This window comes from Chinchilla lanigera, unplaced genomic scaffold (genome assembly GCF_000276665.1).
Source record: "Chinchilla lanigera isolate Chin_1 unplaced genomic scaffold, ChiLan1.0 scaffold00017, whole genome shotgun sequence".
Taxonomy (NCBI): domain Eukaryota; kingdom Metazoa; phylum Chordata; class Mammalia; order Rodentia; family Chinchillidae; genus Chinchilla; species Chinchilla lanigera.
The window spans coordinates 6,314,503-6,334,455 of NW_004955418.1; the positions used below are offsets into that span (position 1 = coordinate 6,314,503).

A 19,953-nucleotide genomic window follows, 5' to 3' on the forward strand; every position below is an offset into this window, starting at 1 on the left:
CCGACGCCGGCTGCTGCGAGGACCCGGAGGAGCTCACGCCGGCGCCGCCCTGCTCCCCGCCTTCGTCCCCGGCTTCCGAAAGCGCCCCCGGCGAGGCCGGCGGGGCCGCGGTCCGAGCCGGGGGCACCGCCCCCTCTTCCGCTCAGCAGCAGCACGAAAGCGGCGACGCGAACGGTCAGGAGCCCCCCGAAAACCCCTGCGACTGTCACAGGGAGCCGCCCCCCGAAACCCCAGACATCAACCAGCTGCCGCCGTCCATCCTGCTTAAGGTGGGTCTGGGCGAGAGGCGGGGGGAGGCTCCCTTTTCCCTAACCCAGGCCCCCGCCTCCGAGGCTCGCTCTCTCCTCCCCTTCTGCGCGGGGGAGGGGTCCCTGACGGCCGGGGGACGTCCGGAGGGGGCCCGCCGAGCCCGGAGTGCGCGTGGTCGTGGCCCGGTTAGCAGCAGACAAACGCAGAGTTTTTTCCTAAAGCCTTTTCATAGCGCAGGTCTGTTACCCTCCGTTCAGGCTTCATCTGTCATTAGGTTCCCACCCCACTGGCTTATAAACTACTTGGAGGTTTTATATTCCTACACGTGTGAAATACACATGCACACACTTATTTTTGTGGGGAGGAGTAACTTGTGCATTGTTTATTTCGTGGGTAAAAGCTTTACATATTAGTGTTTGAAAGTCTTTGAACAGGACTTTTAGGTTGGATAGCTGCTCTTCGTTAGCAATTAACTTTCGTTGAGTGTTTACCACGATCAGTCACCATGCTAGAGCACTATATACCTATCTCGTTTGTTCCTCCAGTTCGTGCCACGAGACAGATAGTGTTCATCCTTATTTTATACGAGGAAGAAACTGATTTTTCAGTGTTTTGGAGTGAAAACTTACAGTAGTGAGTCAAGCAGAAATGGTTTTTGCTCCTGTGGAATTAACAGTCTAGTGGTTGTTAAAGCTGTTGAATGGTTTGTACAAGGTCACGCAGGTAAAGGGCAGGTCTGAGTTTCGAACTAGGGCATTTAAACTAGCTTAACTTAAAAAACCCCATTTGTTTATGTTATGTTGTATTACCTTCGAACATTTTTACCTTACATAAAAACATGCAGATTACCAGGACAGCAGTACTTTTTGAGGAGAGGGGTGAGTGAAGAAGATTGTCCTGTAGGAACTTTGTGTCACTTTAGATCACTAATTTTGCAGTTTTGTCAGTGCTAGTGGTAGTTTTAGGTATGTGGTAGAGTTAGTAGTATTTTTGTTTGTTTTTTCTTCACCTCATTTCTCTCTTTCTGGAGTTTAATAAATATATAATGATATTTAAGATTAGCCAGAAATAAACTTAAGAATTTAGTTACTTTTATTGGTATTAAAGTAACTGCCATGAATTACAGCTGTGTTTGACGCCAATAAACGTTTTTTGATTAGACTTTTTACACATTCATAATTGTGTGTTTGAATCTATTTTACTGTGATATTAATGTTCTTGTGAATAGTACAGTTAAAGAGTGTATAATAAGAGTTAAAGGCTTATATTTCCAGTGTCCAGATGTAATGATTTAACCGTTATGGAGGTGCCTCTGTGAAAAGAGTAATTGCTTACTCTGTGTGTAAAGTGCATTTTAGGGCAGAGGGAACTTTCTTAAGTTCTTTAAATCACTGGATGGCATGGACAAATACAATGTCAACAGATATTTGCTATAGAGTTTTCATTACTGTCTTACACGGGAGGTAAGACTGTTTAAAAACAAACGAAACAAAGACCAGGTACTTGTTTGAATCTAAGCCACTACCTAAGTAGAGAACAATTTAATATCAAAAAAGGGAGAAGGGACATAGTCTCATAATAAATTTATTCTACTTTACTGCGTTGTTCTTTTTTGCACCTTTATTGTGGATTGTTGCAAAACTGGTCTATAGAACATTAGGAATTGCTCACAGACTTGAACTGTTATGTTGGATTTTGGGGCATGTTATGTAGATTTCTATTCCACATATACATTAGAAACTTACATGAACATTCTCTAAATCTCATGATGCTAGTGGGACTCAGTGTGACATGAATTGCATTGTCTGGAATCAGTTGAGATGGAGACTTGTCGAATGTCTGCCGACCCAAGTAGAACTTTTGGGGGGCAGAAGGGCTGTGCATTGATACCTTATTCATTGGCATTTAGTACTCATTCAGTAAATACTGGTGAATGAATGAATAAATCAGGTGTGCAGAATCTGGATGAGATGGGGTGTCTGTGCCACATCACTAAGAGAAGGTTCTGAGGAATGTTAGTATCTGAGTGAGTTACTATGAATTGAGCCACACTGGAGCCATATGATGGTGAAAGACTTCTGACTGCTTTTGGTCAGGACTGGAGATGTTTGGCTGGAGAAGACAAGACTTAGGGAAATATGACAGTGTTTTCACACTATTTGGGTTGTTGCATAGAGAAGCAAGATTCCTTACTCACACTGGAAAACATTCTTAGAAAGTATACCTCACTACCCCTGATGATAGTTCAGTAGCCCTCATCATTGTACTGCTGCTTCTTATGATTTAGCAAATTGCTATCACTGTTAAAAAATGAGGGCACAGAGGAAGAATTTGGGAGAGAAATATGAGGAAATGTGGTTGAAAGGGTGATTTGGAGGAAAGCTACTATATATTTACTTACTTAATTTTTCCCTAGTGTGACAGAAGAGAAAAATTAAATTCTATTGGCTTGGTAGGCTAACTTTGGTTCAGTGTCATCAGGGTTTTTTCTTTTCTTTTTATATAAATAATAAACATTTCTTACTTTAAAACATCCAAATAGTGTTCACTTCAGCAGCACATATTCGAAAACATTCAAATAATGAAGGTAAAGCCAGAATTTGCCTTGCTTCACCCCTACCTTCCCATTGATTTCTACTGAAGAGGTAACTACTATTAACAATTTAGATTGTTTTTCTAGACTTGTCCAGTCCAGTATATTAGGTACTAGCTACATGTATTTAAATTGAAGATAAAATTAAGTGAAATTTAAAATTTAGTGTTTCAGTTTTAGTAGTCACATTTTAGAAATATACAGTCATACATGGTTAGTGGCTGCTGTCCTGGACTGTGCAGATATAGAACATTTTTGTCACTGGGGAAAGTGCTATGTAAACTGTTAATAGTTTTTTCATAAATGGCATCAAAATGTATATGTGGTATAACTTTTTTTGTTAACAGTATGATTTGATGATCTTTAAGTGAGCATATAGTTTTTTCATTCTTTGTAGCTGCTGCTTAGTAACTGGTAGCATTATGCCATACTATATTTCTCTACTAAGGGATGTTTCTTGTTTTTTTGTTGTTAAGAACAACTTAATAACAAGAGATAGTTGTAAATATTTTCAGTGCACTTACGGTTATGTTTTTCTAGAATATATTTCAAGAAGTGGAACTGCAGTGTTGAAGAGTGTGTGTTTGGAATTTTAGAAAGTTTTTTTCTCATAATTAGAGCTGTCTAAAAATGACATGAGTTCTTTCTGAAAATATGTAGGAAGACTTACGAGAAATTGTAATTATGTTAACTTCAGAACAGGATGAGATTTTTGAGATCACTTGGTCAGTGTTTCTCCCTTTCAATGCATACAGAGAGAGGAATGGTAAAATGAGTTTGCTTACCCTAAGGCATTATAGTGAATGGCAGCTCTTAGGTTGGATCCCAGCTCAGTATTTCCAAGTTTAGAGATCTTTTCAAAATACTGTTTAGGAGGACCCGAAAATTCTCTCAGGAATTTTATGAAAGGGATTCCTGAATAGTGTGGCGCTTATGCCAGACAACTTCTAAACCACTGATACACAGTTAATTTTATAATTGGGCCTATAAGGTTGAGTGTGACCTTTAAATACAGAAATCTGAAAAGCAGAGAATGGCTCTGCAAGGGTCAGCTTTGGGAGTAGCATTTTTCTTCAGTATTTAAACCTGTTATAGTTGGTCTTTGGTTACTGGATTGTTTTAGATCAGATTAGGTAGCTTTCGTCTTTGCTACTTGTTGCTTTTATAACTTTACCAACTCTACCTATTGAGATCACAATTAGATTTTTATATGGCAGAACCACTATGCAGCAGTTTCTTTTACCTAGTTCTTATTTGAGTAGTTTGGTGTGTTGAGACCTATATTTAAATATTAGAGACTATTTTGTGCTTTATGTTTAAATTATCTTGCTCTGTCAGCAGACTTGTTTCCTAAATAAGCTCTGTGTGTGTGTGTGTGTGTGTGTGTGTGTGAGTAATCTAAAATCTATCTTTACCATTAGAAAATTATCTCACAAAGCAGTCATTCCTGATATTGTCAGTAGATATTAAATATTTATTTTCATAGGTTTATAACCAGTGGTCAGGGCAGTTTTATGAGGGAATTGTGCTTTAAAGGAAAATTTAAGTACCTGATCTATTTTTTTCTAGATAGCAAAACAGGAACAGATTCATGTGGAAATAAAAGTCAAAGAAGAAACATAATACCTCTCTTTAAAGCTTTGAGTGTAGATTTCTAGTGAGTGGGAGGAATTAGATTATATATACTGCGTAATGAATGCTTGATTTAAGGTCCCATTTACCAAATTACCCTTGGAAGGGATGTCTTTGGAGTTCTAGGGATGGTTTTAGTTAATTACTGAAATGAACTTTAGGAAGTTAGAGTCATAATCCTTTTTTTTTTTTTTTCCCTGAAGGATACCAAGTGGGCTTGATTAGCTGAAATAGTCTACCAAAAAGTGAGATTTGCTTCTCATTTTCTTTCACTTTTTTTTTTTCTTTCTTTCACTTTTTATTTGTCATATAGATTGATGGATATGGTTTTAGTAGATTTGTATATGCACATACTTTGATCCTTTTCACCTCCCACCCAATTTTCCCTGCCCCTCCCCCTAGTTTTACATTTTTTTTTGTACTGGGAATTGATCTCATGACCTTGTGCTTGCCAAGCAAGGCACTGCTGCTGAGCTATATTCTTGGCCCTAGTTTTACATTTTTTGAGGGAGTTTCAGTACATATCTTTCCTCCATATTGATCCCACTTATTACCCACCCTTCCCCTCCCTCTTACTCCTTTCTTTTGTCCAGTAATAGTCCCCCTTCTATTTTATTTTCATATTTTTTAGTTTCCACACTTTAGAGAGAACATGTAATATTTGTCTGAATCTGACTTATTTCACTGCACATGATGGTTTACAGATCCATTCATTTTTCTGCAAATGACTAAATTTGTTCTTCCTTATGAGTGAGTAATACTCCATGTATATATATGTGTGTGTATATATCTATATGTATGTATATTTATTTATTTATTTTCATTTATCTGTTGATCTGACCGTGCTTGATCTCATCTGCTTACTTCACATTTAAGAATTCTGTCATTTTGGAGCTTTGTAATGAGTAGCTGTCAAAGGGTAACCTTAAGCCTTTCTTCATCAACTTCGGGTACAGGCTTATATACATGATAGGGAAAGGAAGGGAGGATAAATGAAGGTATTTCACATTAGCGTAGTAGGTTTTAAAAACGTGGCTTAATCTTTGGCTATATATGCTATTTTATGCTTATCACTTACTTACTGAATTCCTTTTCTCTTGAATGAATGAAATTATTCTAGATCCTTGTGAATTTAGTCAACGATGTCTGTATTGTGATAGTCATCTTTTTTTTTCCCCCTCCGGTACTGGAAACCGAACTCATGACCTTGCGCTTGCCAGGCAGGTGCTTTGCCGCTGAGCTAAATCCCCAGCCCTGTTAGTCATCTTTTAAAACAGAGAAAAATGTTTACAGGAGACCTTCAAAGAAAGGACTAGCCAAACGAAGTGCTGCTTAGTTACAAGGACCGTGCTTTGCATATTATTTGCTAAGGGATAAATTAGTCTTTGAAGGCTAGATAGTCTTTTAAACAAATAATCTAGTCTCCCAAAGCCTTTATCTCCTCATGTAAAATGAGAATGAGCATAAAAATATCCATAAGAGAGGGATTTAGAGTTATGAAGAATTAGTTTATCCTTTCCACAGAAGGCAAGTATGAAGTGACAAAATTGCCTGAAAGTATTAAGGCTGTAGAAGTTAACCAAAGGTAGACAAAATTGGAAAGCATTTATTCTTAGCAAAACTTCCAGAGCTTCATATAGGAATACTGTAGTAGAAGTCCATGGCATTTTTGCATGGGGCCTCTACTCTGACCTCCTGTGCCAGCAATCGTGGCAAGAACTATAGTTTGGAAAGCCAGTAGCTTTGCTGCCAAAGGACTGACTCAAATTTTGACAGTGAATAGAAATCTGTATATGTCTACTAAAAGTGGTGAATGTGGTAGGAAATATATAAATTCAGACCACATGTTTGCTAGTCTGAGATGGTGGTGATAATGGGAAGAGTGGGAGACTAGCCATAAATCACCGAGGCAGACTGGAAATGAGAACCAGGAGAATCTCTTCACACGTCTGGTTTTTTGTAAAAACTGAGCATATGGATATATGAGGGTGGGTGGTGGTGGGAGTGTCAAGCAGAAAGCAAGAGTCAGTGTCAAGGCAGGTTTAAAAATTGGCCAGGCCAGGAAGCCTCCTCCCCCAATTTGATAATCCTGGTTGGGAGGCTGAGGCAGTAGGATCATAAATTCCAGGCCTGCTTCTGTAATTTACCAAGACCCTGCCTGAAAAAAATCGAAAGTCCTGGGAACATAGCATGGTACAGAACTGAGTTCAATCCTTCGTTCTTTGTAAAAAAAAATGTCTGATTAGCCAGATGTGGTGGTGCATGCCAATATACATAGACGATCTTTAGCTTACTTATTTAAAACTTCTGCTTGTTCTGAATCCCTATAATGACTTCAGTTATTATATGATTCTATTTGGTTTGTTTCCATAACTTGTACCTTTTTTATTCATATTTTCTATTTGATGAGACCTCTCTACATCTGTTTGGCTTTCATGATTTTTTCTTTTTTTTCCTTTCTTCCTTGTGGTATGGGGGATTGAACCAGCATGTGATAGGCAAACACTTTACCATTGAGCTTCATGCGCAGTCTTTAGTTTTTTGTATGTAGTTGCCTTTATCTCTTTGAGCATATCATAATTTTTGCTTTGTTATCTTTGTCAAATTAAGTTCAATATCTGGGCTTCCTCCTAGGGAATTTTTTTTTTTTTTTTATTGGACTGGGAATCGAACTTAGGATCTCATGCTTGCCAGGCAGGTGCTGTGCTGCTGAGCTATATCCCTAACCCTTCTAGGGAGTTTGTATTAAGTACTTTTATTCTTGTGACCAGGTCATGCTTTCTTGTTTTTTGCATACCTTTTATATAAACATATACATATGTATATAAATAAATTGATTATATATATTTTATTATATGTCTTATGTATGTTTTAAATTGGGCACTGTGACTATTATAATACAGTAATTCTGGAAGTCAAGTTCTCTCTCCTCTGTAGGATTTATTATTGCTGCTTTTGGTTTCTGCTGTTTCTGAACTGATTTCATAAAATCTGGTCCTTGTATGTAGTCACTGAAGTCTTTGTTTAGTTTAATAATTCAGTAGTGATTTGACAGAGATTTCCTTCCTTATTGAAATTATTGCCTTTTTCTTGGTTAAGTATTTTCCTGATTTCTGTAACCCTTTTATTAGTTCTAGAGCTTTAATGTAGTTGATGGTGACAGTTTTTGTGAGTTTATGCAGTTTTTGTGAAAGAACAGACTTTTTTTTTTTTTTTTTTGTCTGTTTGAGATAGAGTTTCGCTATGCAGTTCAGGCTGGCCTTGAGCTCACTTTGTAGCCCAGGCTGGTCTCGAACTTGCAAAGATCCTCCTGCCTCAGCCTCCCGAGTGCTGGAATTACAGGTGTGTGCCACTACTCCTGGCAAGAACAGATTTTGAAATACCCTCTTTGTAATTTCTTCTGTTGTCATCTAACGCTTCTGAATAACCTGTTTATCAAGGAAGCATCACAAGAAAAGTTATAAAACATTTTGAACTGGACAGTACATATCAATATTTATGAAATGCAACTAAAGTATAGATTAGAAGGAATTAATAACATATAATGCATATATTGTAAAGCAGAGGTCTCAGATTATAGTCCAGGGCAACCTGCATATGCTGCCAGTTTTTTGTAAATAGAGTTTTATTGGCACTCAGCCATGGCAAGAGGGGTGTGCTGGACTGTATGCCAGTAAAACTTTATTTTGTTTTCTGGCTAGAAAGGTGGAGTTTCTGTCAGCGATACATAGCCACCTTGGCTGCTATGTAGTTTTCTGTGACTGGGCCAACTTTCGTGGTGAAGGGGTCAAAAAAAGGTAATGCGTCCTTGCACATTCTTAAGACCACAGAGTTCCATTCCCTCATTCTTCGGCCAGAAGGTTCCTGCATAGCCACCACATTGTAATTCTGCTATTGAGGCAGCATTGAGGATATGAGGGCTAGGAAGAAAAAAGGGAGAGGAAAGAAAACAAAGTGAGAAGATTCTTCTCACATTGTGTCTTGAAGAGGTGCATTTTCCTGGCCCTTTGTCCAGAAGAGTGGCCTTTTCTCTGAATTTTTGCTTGTTGTGCCTGCTGGACAGTTGTGCAAGGGACTACGCTCTACTCCAAGCCAGGAGAGAAAAGGAAAAACAGACACACAGACAAACCTCCAGACAAACCAAGAACACTCATTCCTATTTTTTTGTCATTCTTCAGATTTTTGCTGTGCTCTGTAACCCACCCATTACTAACCTTTTTACAGTCCAGAAGTAATTGTTTTTAGTATGTTGTCCAGAGATTTCAGTTGTAAGAAGTGCCAGTGAAAGCTGTAATAGGCTCACTACTTGTTTGTTGGTATTGGAGGTACATTCATTAGGTGATTCTTATGCTTATTCTTCTCACTGGATCCTTTGGGAGAAGGAGAACTAGATCCTTTGTTTAGGAAGGACAAGCAATTGTTTTCCCAAGACTGAAGATTTAAACATAGTAGATATTCTAGATTAGATGTCTACATCTTCTGATTGTACAGAGGTAAGCCATTTCAGCTCATAGGTATGATAAAAATTGTTTATGTCTTACCTACTCTTACTCAATTTCAAAACTGTTCATGAACTTTATCTACACTCAGATTCTCATGGTAGCCCAGTCAGGGAAAGTGCAAAGATACTAGAGTCCCCTGTATAGTGATACCTCAGTTGTCAAATGGCTCTGAGCTTGAACTTTCCACTACTTGTACAAAAGAGTTGGGATAAAAAGTCTTATTTTTGCAGACAGAGCAAAATTTTGCTCTGTAGTTCAGCTGAAAATTCAAGTTGAAAAAACCTGTACAGGCTCAGAGTGAGTCACGTGGCACTTTTCACCGAGGACACAAAGGGGTGACATTTCAGTCTAAAGTGCCACTCTCACGCAGACAACATACAGCACTTGTGTTAGTGTGTTAAAACATTCATCATTGGGGCTGGGGATTTAGCTCAGTGGCATAGCGCCTGCCTGGCAAGCGCAAGGTCGTGAGTTTGATTCCCAACACTGGAAAAAAAAAAAATTCATCATTGTGCTTTGTGTGTGTGTGTGTGTGTGTGTGTGTGTGTGTTATTTGTGTAAAATATTGTAACCATGATTCCAAAACAAGTTAGTGATACCGGCAATAAAGCTAAGAGGAAAACTCTGAGAACCACAGAAAAGTTAAAGAAATAAAACATTACAAAATTTGTTAAAGTTTTGGAAAAATGAATTTATAAGTGTAGTGTTTTGGGCCTCAGAGCCAGTGTTTTTCCATTATTTTTTATGGGAAAAATATATTCAGTTCTTGAACTTTTCGGTGTTTGAACACCAATTTGGAATGATTTGAGTTGTATAACTAAGGTATCCCTGTACTCTTCACACAATTTGCTGTCCCGTATTTTATTATCTTACATTACTGTGGTACATTTGCGGGAACTGTGAACATTGGTATATTATGTTAATTGAACTCCAGCTTTATTTGGATTTTACCAGTTTTTCCTTTAGTGTCCTTTTCTGTCACGGGATCTGATTCAGGATTTCAGTAGTTATTTTGCGTCAATCTCCTCTGGACTATGGTAGTTCCCCCCTTTTTTTTTTCTTGTTTCTCATGATTGAATATTTTGAGGAGTTCTGATTAGTTATTTTGTAGAATATCGCACATTTGGTGTGTATGTTTTTCTCTGGATTAGACTGGGGTTATGGATTTCCGGAAAAAGGTACCATAGAAAGTGCTTTTCTTATGATTTGTTCTGTTTTTTCTTAAATCGCATATAAAAAGATCACATACTTCCAAGGTCAAATTACAGATCTTTAATCTCATTTGTGTTCTGGTCCTTTTCCTAGTCTTTTCTCTTTCTGTAAAGATAAGCAGTCTTTATTAGTTTTTGGCTTATCTTTCCAATCTTTTTAAAATACAAACAAATACAAAGACACATACATACATGCTGGTATCCCTTTGTTCTTTCCCGCTCCAGTCCATGTTCTTAGCTCCTGGTTAGAGTGATCCTTATCGATGACTTTTCCCTGGCCACTTGTATTCAAAATGATTTTCTTGTTTTAAACAGTTAATTTTCCTAACTAATAAAAGCCTTTTCCTGTGCCTTGGAAATGTTTACCACGTACATGTTTCTTTTTTATTTACAGATATTTTCCAATTTGTCCCTGGACGAACGCTGCCTCTCTGCATCACTGGTTTGCAAGTACTGGCGTGACCTTTGTTTAGATTTCCAGTTTTGGAAGCAGCTGGATCTTAGTAGTCGTCAACAGGTATGGAAGTACTCAATTTGACCTACTCAATTAAAAAATCTCATTCTTGGGGCTGGGGATTTAGCTCAGTGGCAAAAGCGCCTGCCTGGCAAGCGCAAGGTCGTGAGTTCGGTTCCTGGTACCAGAGAAAAACCAAAAAAAAAAAAAAAAAAATCTCATTCTTCAAAAAATCTGTTATGTGTTGTTGTTCAAGGTAGTTAAAATGACTGCCGTGTACAATTTTGTGCTTTCTTAATGTGTTTAAAAAAAAATTGAAGTTAAAGCTAGGTTTTCCTAGTGAACAAGATAGTTTTAAGTATAAATTGGTCGTTTGGGGTTGCTTTTTAGTATTTATCATATTCCTTTATGTCTTCCCCTGTTTTCCATTGATTTTTTTTCCATTGATTTTTAAAATTAGTAAACAGTTCCTTTTTGAGGGGAGATTGTGTTACTTTGATGGTAGAGAACGATGGCAAACTTTTATGTAGTTCTGCCTCAGTGCCATGGACTGTTCTGAGGGCATTATGCATAGTAACTCATTTGATCCTCTGAGCAGTACTGTGAAGAGGTACTATTTCGGTGTTTTATGGATGAAGATATGAAAGTAAAATACGGTAACTCTTCTTTAAAATCTTTCCTTTTGACATATTTTTAATCCTCTTTATTACACAGCAGTTTAATACATTAAATGGTTACATAAATTAGTACAATATGTGGGTTATAGTTTTTTAAATTAGTGTATGTTTCAGCACATAATAGTTATGTTTGTTCTGGGGAATTGGTACTTGTATATAACACATCTTGATAATTTCTAATTCCTTTGCCTCCCTTTGTGTTCTCTCCTCCATCCCTTTTCAGTTTTCCAAAACATTTGCCTTTGTGTTTCATACTACCTCTCCTTAATGTTTTCCTTTTATTTATTTATATTTTTAGATTTCTCATATAAGAAACCATGCAATATTTAACTTTTTATGTCTGACTTATTTTACTTTACATGGTTACAAATGTGATCCATTTTTTTGCAAATGAAATGCTTTCATTCTTTATGATCAAATAATATTCCCTTGTGTATTTACATCACATTTTCTTTATTCCTGTTGACAGATCTCCAGAATTTATAATGCTTATTGCAAATAGTTTGTTGGAACATTTTAGATTCATACTTTTAAAACTTAGTATTTGGCATTAGAAATGCATACAAATATTCAATAAGAATAGGATTTTATTGGAATAATAAACTTACTCTGAATTCCTCCTTGGACTATTACTACATTACTGTGATGTGGTTAGATATTTAGCAATCAGCTTCCAAAAGAATGTTCTGAGTTCTTTTTTTTTCTTTTTTTTTAAATTTTGTCTTTTTGAGACAGGGTTTTGCTATGCAGTTCAGGCTGGCCTTGAACTCACTTTGTATTCCAGGCTGGCCTCATACTTGCAGCAGTCCTCCAGCCTCAGCCTCCTGAGTGCTAGGATTACAGGTGTGTGCCACCACGCCTGGCTCTCAGTTTTGATATTTACCAGTTTCTATGATGTAAGTCATTTTACCCTGGCTAATTTCAGGCTATACATATAATGCCACTGAATTTAGATTTGGAGAGAACTGCACATTGTAGGCTCTTATGAGTCTGTATAAGTCAGCTCTACACCATTGGTAGTTTGTGTGTGATGGCTACATTTTGAACAGATGTTTTCCTGAGCATTTATAGTAAATTGTTCAATTTTTGTTGTCTGCCTCATTTGTAAGGGTTTAAAACAGTTACAGAATTAGGTGTTGCTTGAGTTCATGAAATTTGTGTGCAGAGAGAATGATGAGAAGTCAACTGTGGCTAATAGAGTGAAAAAATTGTGAAGTGATCCACTGGCTCTTTACTTCATTACTCTTCTGTATCAAAACTGTTTACTATGAAATCACACTAAGAATAGCTTTCCTCTGCTGGTAGTAAGTTTTGGAGAAGAAAAAATAAAAAATAAAGGAGAGGTATGTCAGACTTTTAATCTTTTAGGAAGCTGTTTCCAGCAGGCGTAAACAAACATAGTTTCACTTTGGGCTCTTCTCCTGTTACTCAACTCTCCGTTTGGTTTTTCATTTTCCATTTTAAATTTCGTGTGAGTTTTCCTTCTCTGTTATTTTTACCCTAAGGACTTGAATAACATTAACTGTGTTTCCCTTTGAAGTGTGATGATTGGTCAGGGAATATGTAGAGACTGACTTTTTAAAAAATTTAGGTGTCTATGTGACTATTTTACCAGGTGAATTTAGGTTACTTACGTTCTCAGTACATTTTTTTGACGTGGACATTTCTATGGAGTTTTTGGTGTTTTGATCAAGGAGCTGTAAATTCAAGAGTTCCTGCAGTGAGGACCGCAGGTTCTATAAGGAGCTAAATATATTTAAATATATTATATTAATATTAATATATTAATATTATATTGATTATATTAAATATATTTATTGAACTCAAGAATATACTTATATATACTTATACTTACTGGTTTACTATAATGAATACAAATCAGGAGCAGCCAAATGGAAAAGAGCTGTAGGGCAAGGTATAGGGATAGCGTATGCCACCCTCCTAGTACATGGAAGTGTTTCCCAACTGACCCTTTGAGTATCCTTGTTGAAGAGTTTTTTTATAATCTGGACTCCAGCTCCCTCTGGAGGAGAGTACCCTTTAACCACCTGATTACTCTTCATGGTGGCCAGCCGCATCCTGAAGCAGTGTCTAGGGGCAGACTCTGAGTCAGCTAGTTCCTGCCAGCTCAGGTGTGTTCCAAGAACCTGTTAAATAACAAAAGACATGAGCAATCAGGAAATTTCAAGGGTTTTAGAAGCTCTGTCAGGAACTGGGGGACAAAGAGCAAATACATATGTTTTTATCATATCATAATTTTTGCTATGCTTCAGTATTACTGTTTTTCTTTTGTTATGTTTTCATGCTATGAATATTATTGGGGAAATTTAATTTAAAATGTAATATTCTATTTCTAGGAACAATTTAAATTTATTGCCTCTCTTTCTCTCATAGGTCACTGATGAATTATTGGAAAAAATTGCATCGAGAAGTCAGAATATAATAGAAATCAACATTTCTGATTGTCGCAGTATGTCTGATACTGGCGTATGTGTTCTAGCATTTAAGTGTCCTGGACTACTTAGGTATACAGCGTACAGGTGTAAACAGCTTTCTGACACCTCTATTATTGCGGTTGCCTCTCACTGTCCTTTACTTCAAAAAGTACATGTAGGCAATCAGGACAAACTTACTGATGAAGGACTCAAACAGGTAAATTTGAACACTTATACAATGATTTTATTCAGCAATTCAAACTGTTCTTTTGGAGCAGCACTTTAAAAAGTTCTCATATTGAAAATAATGTTACAGACTAAAACAAGTCATCTTTTGTACACCAATGAATGTTTACTTAGGTTTGTGAACTAGAGTGTTTTATAATGTGTATCAGCTTTTATGATGAGGCATTTTATTAATTTATGAGTTTTTAAAAAGAGATTTAGTGTCATATTTTCCATTAAGTAACAGTATTCAGTTTGGATCAGCAGTTTGTGTAGAGCTTTAAAACCGAAGTTTCAATTTTTCCTGTATGTTACTAAATGACATACTTACATGCTTTAAAATACTTGAGTGTTTTAAGACACACAACGGAGGTCCAGATCGAAGAGTATAAAATCAATAAAATCAGTAAAAATGTGGTATTTACCTATGTGTGGCCCAATAGTTTCATTCAAAATGGGGTTATATGTACTTTCTTTTTGATGTACCTTCCGTTAAAAATGGGACTTAAAGCTTCTTCACTGAACCAGTGAAGGTTTTTAAGTTTAAACTTTATGAATTAATTGAAAACTTAGTATTAGAAGAAACTCTGGATACTGTCCTAATTCTGTCCTAATGACTACTGAGTTTGTCAGTTCAGTTTATATATTAAGAATGTTACCAATTTGTGAAGGAACCTATTTCATTACAAAGGCAAATTGTCCAGTTATAGTCATTTATTTTAATAATTTTCCTGGTCTGTTTCTGCCTTCTACAGGATGATTTATGAGCAAAGCATTTTATGAAGTTCTTAAAATATATTAAAGCTAATTAATCACCTATGAGGAAATATACATTTTATGAATGTAGTGTGATTTTGCTTATTTTGATAGAAATTTTCAGCAAGTTAGTTTTACAGTGAAACATTTTCTAAAGGATTACATACACTGTGAACTGGATTAGGCTGGGTGTGGTGGTACACACCTATAATCCCAGCACTCAGGTGGCTGAGGCAGGAGGATTGTTGGGAGTTCGAGACCAGCCTGGGCTATAAAGTGATCGCAAGGCCAGCCTGAGCTGCATAGCAAGACCCTGTCTCAAAAAAACAAAAAAAACCAACAAAAAAAAAGAACTGGATTAAGTGTGTTACATATTTAAACCTTTGTACAACAATAGGTATTAGTTTAGCAAACTTCTGAGAATGTTCCTTATAATGTTTGTGAAAAAGGATGTAAGCATAGTTATGGTTCAAGTAGGGAGAAATTAGAGTGTTCTTTAAGAGCAATACTTACTGTGTCAATTTAACATTATAAATTTTACAACATTGAAACTAATATAGAGGGCCAGGGATATAGCTCAGTGGCATAAGCACTTGCCTGGCAAGCCTGAGGTCATGAGTTCGATTCCTGGTACCAGGAAAAAAAAAAAAAAAAAAAGAAACTAATATAAATCTTCCCTAGACTGTATGATGCTTTATGGTTTGTTAAATTATTTAGATGTTTACTTCAGATTTTCATGGTTTCTAAGTTATGAATCAGCTATACGAGAGGTAGTATTCTCTTGTTTTTTCTTTTTTTTTTTTTTTTTTTTTTTTTTGCGGTACAAGGGATCGAACTCACTATGTTGCGCTTGCCAGGCAGGCACTTATGCCACTGAGCTATACCTCCAGCCCGAGAGGTAGTATTCTCATAGAAATAGTAAAACAATACCTCTCTAATATTCTTCTTCAATAATTTTAGAAGAAAATCATTGCAGTATACATGGTAATATTTTACTGTACTTAAGACTGTGGTAGCAGGGTGTATTCTATTTTAAACTTTTTCTTCTGATGGAGTACTGTTACAGGTATAGTAAAGAGAGTATATATATATCCTTATGTGCAATGCATATTGATATCTATTTTATTCTTTGTTACTGTGTTAGATAAATGTTGGCCTTGACCTCTCTACTTACTAAATTAATTTTATGACCCAGTGGTATTTGATAAACTCTTCCGTAGAGTTTATTATGATCTCAGTAAGCTAACAACTTTAAGATTTATAATAAAGTTGTAAAAACCAAGAATAGAGTTGTTCATAACTGATACATTTTCCTGAGATTATTACTTTTTCCTAACTTAGTAACTTGGCACTTGACTGACTTGTTGATTCTACAGATAATTTTTTTCTCTTCTGTCAGAAAAAACTGACAAATGTTTTAGAATAGTATATATGCATTTTATTGATAATAACTTTAAAATATAGTTGGTTCATAAATGCTATGATTTTGATTAACTTTAGCAAATACCAGTATATTTGCTTTTTGAATTCTACTAGTTTGCAAAAATAGTTATTTAAAGCATTTCACTTTGGAGCTCTAATATATAATTTAAGATTTTAAGTAAGGTTTTAGATTCTGCTTAACATTATTTCATGAGGCAGCCTGTGTGCCACTGAGCTATATGTTTTACAAACTTATTGCTTATGCTTTTTGACCAAAGACTGTCTTTTTGGCAAAATACCACCTTGATATATTGACACTTTTATTTCCATGAAAGTCATATCAAATAATTTGGCCAGTGGAACAGTTTTATTAGTGCATTGTATACCTATCATAAACATCCTATAAAACTCTAATTACATATCTGGGATATGTGTATGTGCGTGAAGGGCTGTGACTGGTGCTTATATATCTGTTTCACCTAATTTAGGACTTTGTCAGGGACAAAAAGCACTGGGCATTGATTGAAAACATTATAAGGGAAATGAAAAAAACTTGCAGGTGTTTTGTGTAGAAAATTATGGTGAGACATGCAGTACACTTCCTGAGGCCTGGGGAAAAGCATTAGGCCTGGGTGAACAAGAGTTTTGTTTTGTGGGGCACTTTGGGCATTAAGGTATTTAGAGCTCCGGTATGTACAGGGAAAGTTAGAAAGCCACATGCATACCCAGGGTAGGACACATGCTTAGAAAAACACAAGAAGACTGTAAGTCTCATCATTGGCTGCTTTCTGGGTTCAGTACAAACAGGAACTAAAGGACAAGGTGAAAGCAGAATCAGAGTCAGCATTCGACACAGATGCATACCCACATACCCGTCTTTATGGTGCCGCTAATCACAACAACTAACGGCCAAGGTCATAGATGACATGGACCCACCACGAAGCTAGTTAGAAAGAGTAGGCAAAATGTTTTGTTTTATCTTAGTTTGTTTTTAAGCTTTTGGATTTAAAGGAAATCACTTTCAAAATACTGACTCTTTAACAAATTGTTCTGAGAAAAATGAATATATGTAGAAGATTGAAACTAGGTCCTTGTGTCTCACCCTGTATAAAAATGAACAAAAATGAATCACGTTAATAGATGACCTGAAACTTTGAAACTACCAGACAAAAATATAGGGTAAACATTTCAAGCTACAGGCGTAACACTGACTTCCTAAGTAGGACTTTACAGGTTCAGGAATAATAGCAAGAATTGGGAGCTGGGATTGCATCAAATCAAAAAGCTTCTATGCAGCAAAGGACATAGTGAAAAGACAGCCTACATAATAGAACATTTTTCGTCAGCTGCTTTTCTGACAGAGGATTAATGTCCAGAATGCTATAAAGAACTTAATAAATTGAACACCAGATGAACGAGTAATCCAATCAGTAGATGGCAGATGATCAGAACTTCTCAAAAGAGTTGCAAATGGCTAAGAATTACGTGAAAACACTGTCCAACATCTTTAACCATTGTGGAAATACAAATGAGAACAACATTGAAATTCTATCTCATAGTAGTCAGAATGGCTATCAGAAATACAAAAAATAATAAATGCTGATGAGAATGTAGGGAAAGTGTAACTTTTGTACGTTGTTGATGGATGTTAGTATGACTGCTATGGAAATCAATACAGAAATTCTCCAGATCAAAAATAGAACTACCGGATGATCCAGCTATACCACTGCAGTGTCTTCTTGAAGTAATCAGAATCAGCATTTGACAGAGCTACTTGGTTGCCTGTCTTTACTGTGCCACTATTCACTATGGCTCTTATTGAGCCATCAAGAAGAATAATGTTATTTGTAGGGAAATGGATGGAACTACAGAGCATATAAAGTGAAGGAAGCCAGTCTTAGAAAGTCGAATATCTTATCTTTTCCCCATGTGTGGAATCTAGAAAACAAAAGAGAAAAAGACATCAGTGTAGAAGGGAGACTATTAGAGAAAGAGGAAGGGGTGGAGAGGGGAAGACAAGGGAGGATAATGGGGAGGTGGCTGTGATCAAAATATATTTCATTCATTTATGAAAATGTCAGATTTATTCTGTATAGTATGTGCTAGTAAAAAAAAACAAAAGAAATAATCTTGGGCATTGTGACAAGAAAAAAAAACAGTTGCTGAATGAGGCTGTACCTTGTATAACCAAAAACAGCTAACTCTGGGAAAGAGGGGGAACATCTAACTTTCTAAGGTACCACATTATGTTAGTGCCTTTATTGTACATTTTGCTACAAATTCAAACCAGAGTAATTTGATAAGAGATATAAAATGCTTTCAAATTAGAAGTAATATAATTTCTATTTGTAGATGTCATGCTTTTATGTATAAAAAACCATAATTCATAACCAAGCGATTTGAAATAAATATTTTCAGTAGAGTACCAGGCTACAAAATATTTGTTGTATTTCTACATACTAGCTATTGAGCAACTTGAAAGAAACCCAAACAATTCTATTTATCATAATACTCCAAATTATAAATTTCCCTTTGAATGCTTCATTCCACACATTGTGACATGTTGTGCTTTCATTTTAGCTTACTTGAAAATATTTCTTAGAATTTCTTTTGAGGTTTTTTCTTTGACCCATTTAGAAGTATGTTGTTTAATCTGTTAAGTATTTTGGGACTTTGTAGTGATCTGTTACTGTTTTCTAATTTAATTCCATTGTTGTCTGAGGGCAGATACTGCACAGTGTCACATCTTTCCAGTTTGTTAAGTTTGTTTTATGTCATAGAATATAGTCTTGGGGCTGGGGATTTAGCTCAGTGGCACAGCGCCTGCCTGGCAAGCACAAGGTCGTAAGTTCGATTCCCGGTACCTGAAAAAAAAAAAAAAAAAGAATATAGTCTTAAGTGAGTGTTCCATGTGAGCTTGAGAAGGATGTGCATTTTGATGTTTTTAATGGGGTAATCTATAGATGTCCATTATATCCAGTTCATTTTTAGTGGTGGAGTTCAACTATATTTTTACTGTTTTTGGCCTTCTGAATCTGTCCATTTCTGGTAAGGTGTCAAAATTTCAACAATAACAGTGGATTTATCTTTTTTTCCCTATAGTTTAGTCAGTTTTTGCTTCACATACTTTGTTGTTAGGTGCATACATGTTAAGAGTTATTATGTCTTCTTGGAGCATTGTCCCTTTTTTCATTATTTGTGTGTTTATACCTGATAACTTTTCTTGTTTGTCTGAAGTAATTATAATTTTTTAAGTTAATAATTGTAATTTTTACATTTCTGGAGGATTGCTTTTAAGTACTTTTTTTTCTTCTGATTTTTTTTTTTGTACCGGGGATTGAACTCAGGACCTGTGCTTGCCACGCAGGTGCTTGTGCCACTGAGCTACATCCCCAGCCCTTTTTTCTTAATTTATAGTTTTACTGTAAAGTTTTTCTGCCTGTTCAAATCATTTTGGAAGTAATTTTAATTTAAACATTTTATTTGCTGCATAATTTCTGTGGATGCATTTTTAAAGAAAACTTACTTTAGAGCAGTTTTAGATTCACAGGAAAATTGAGAGGTATAGATTTCCTGTACATTCCCTGTTCCCACACATACCGGGCCTCCCTCATCAACAGCATCCTCCACCAAAGTAGTTTATTTATTATAGTTCGTATACTTTCACCAAGCAGCATTATTTCCAAAGTCCATGGTTTATCTGTGAGTGCTGTATATCCTCTGGGTTTCAACAAATACACAATTACATGTACTTGTCATTATAGTATTGTACAGAGTATATTCACTGCCTTAAAAGT

General features: G+C 36.1%; 1 protein-coding gene across 1 annotated transcript in view; it reads left to right on the forward strand.

Annotated features, from left to right (window-relative positions):
* The window catches only part of Fbxl17 (F-box and leucine-rich repeat protein 17), a gene marked incomplete at its 5' end in the record, with an annotated part of 444,029 nt that continues 424,076 nt past the window's right edge, over positions 1–19,953 (forward strand). Inside the window, 3 exon segments of the mRNA XM_005382343.2 lie at positions 1–269; positions 10,582–10,704; positions 13,713–13,970. Coding sequence (XP_005382400.2) covers positions 1–269; positions 10,582–10,704; positions 13,713–13,970 — 650 coding nt within the window.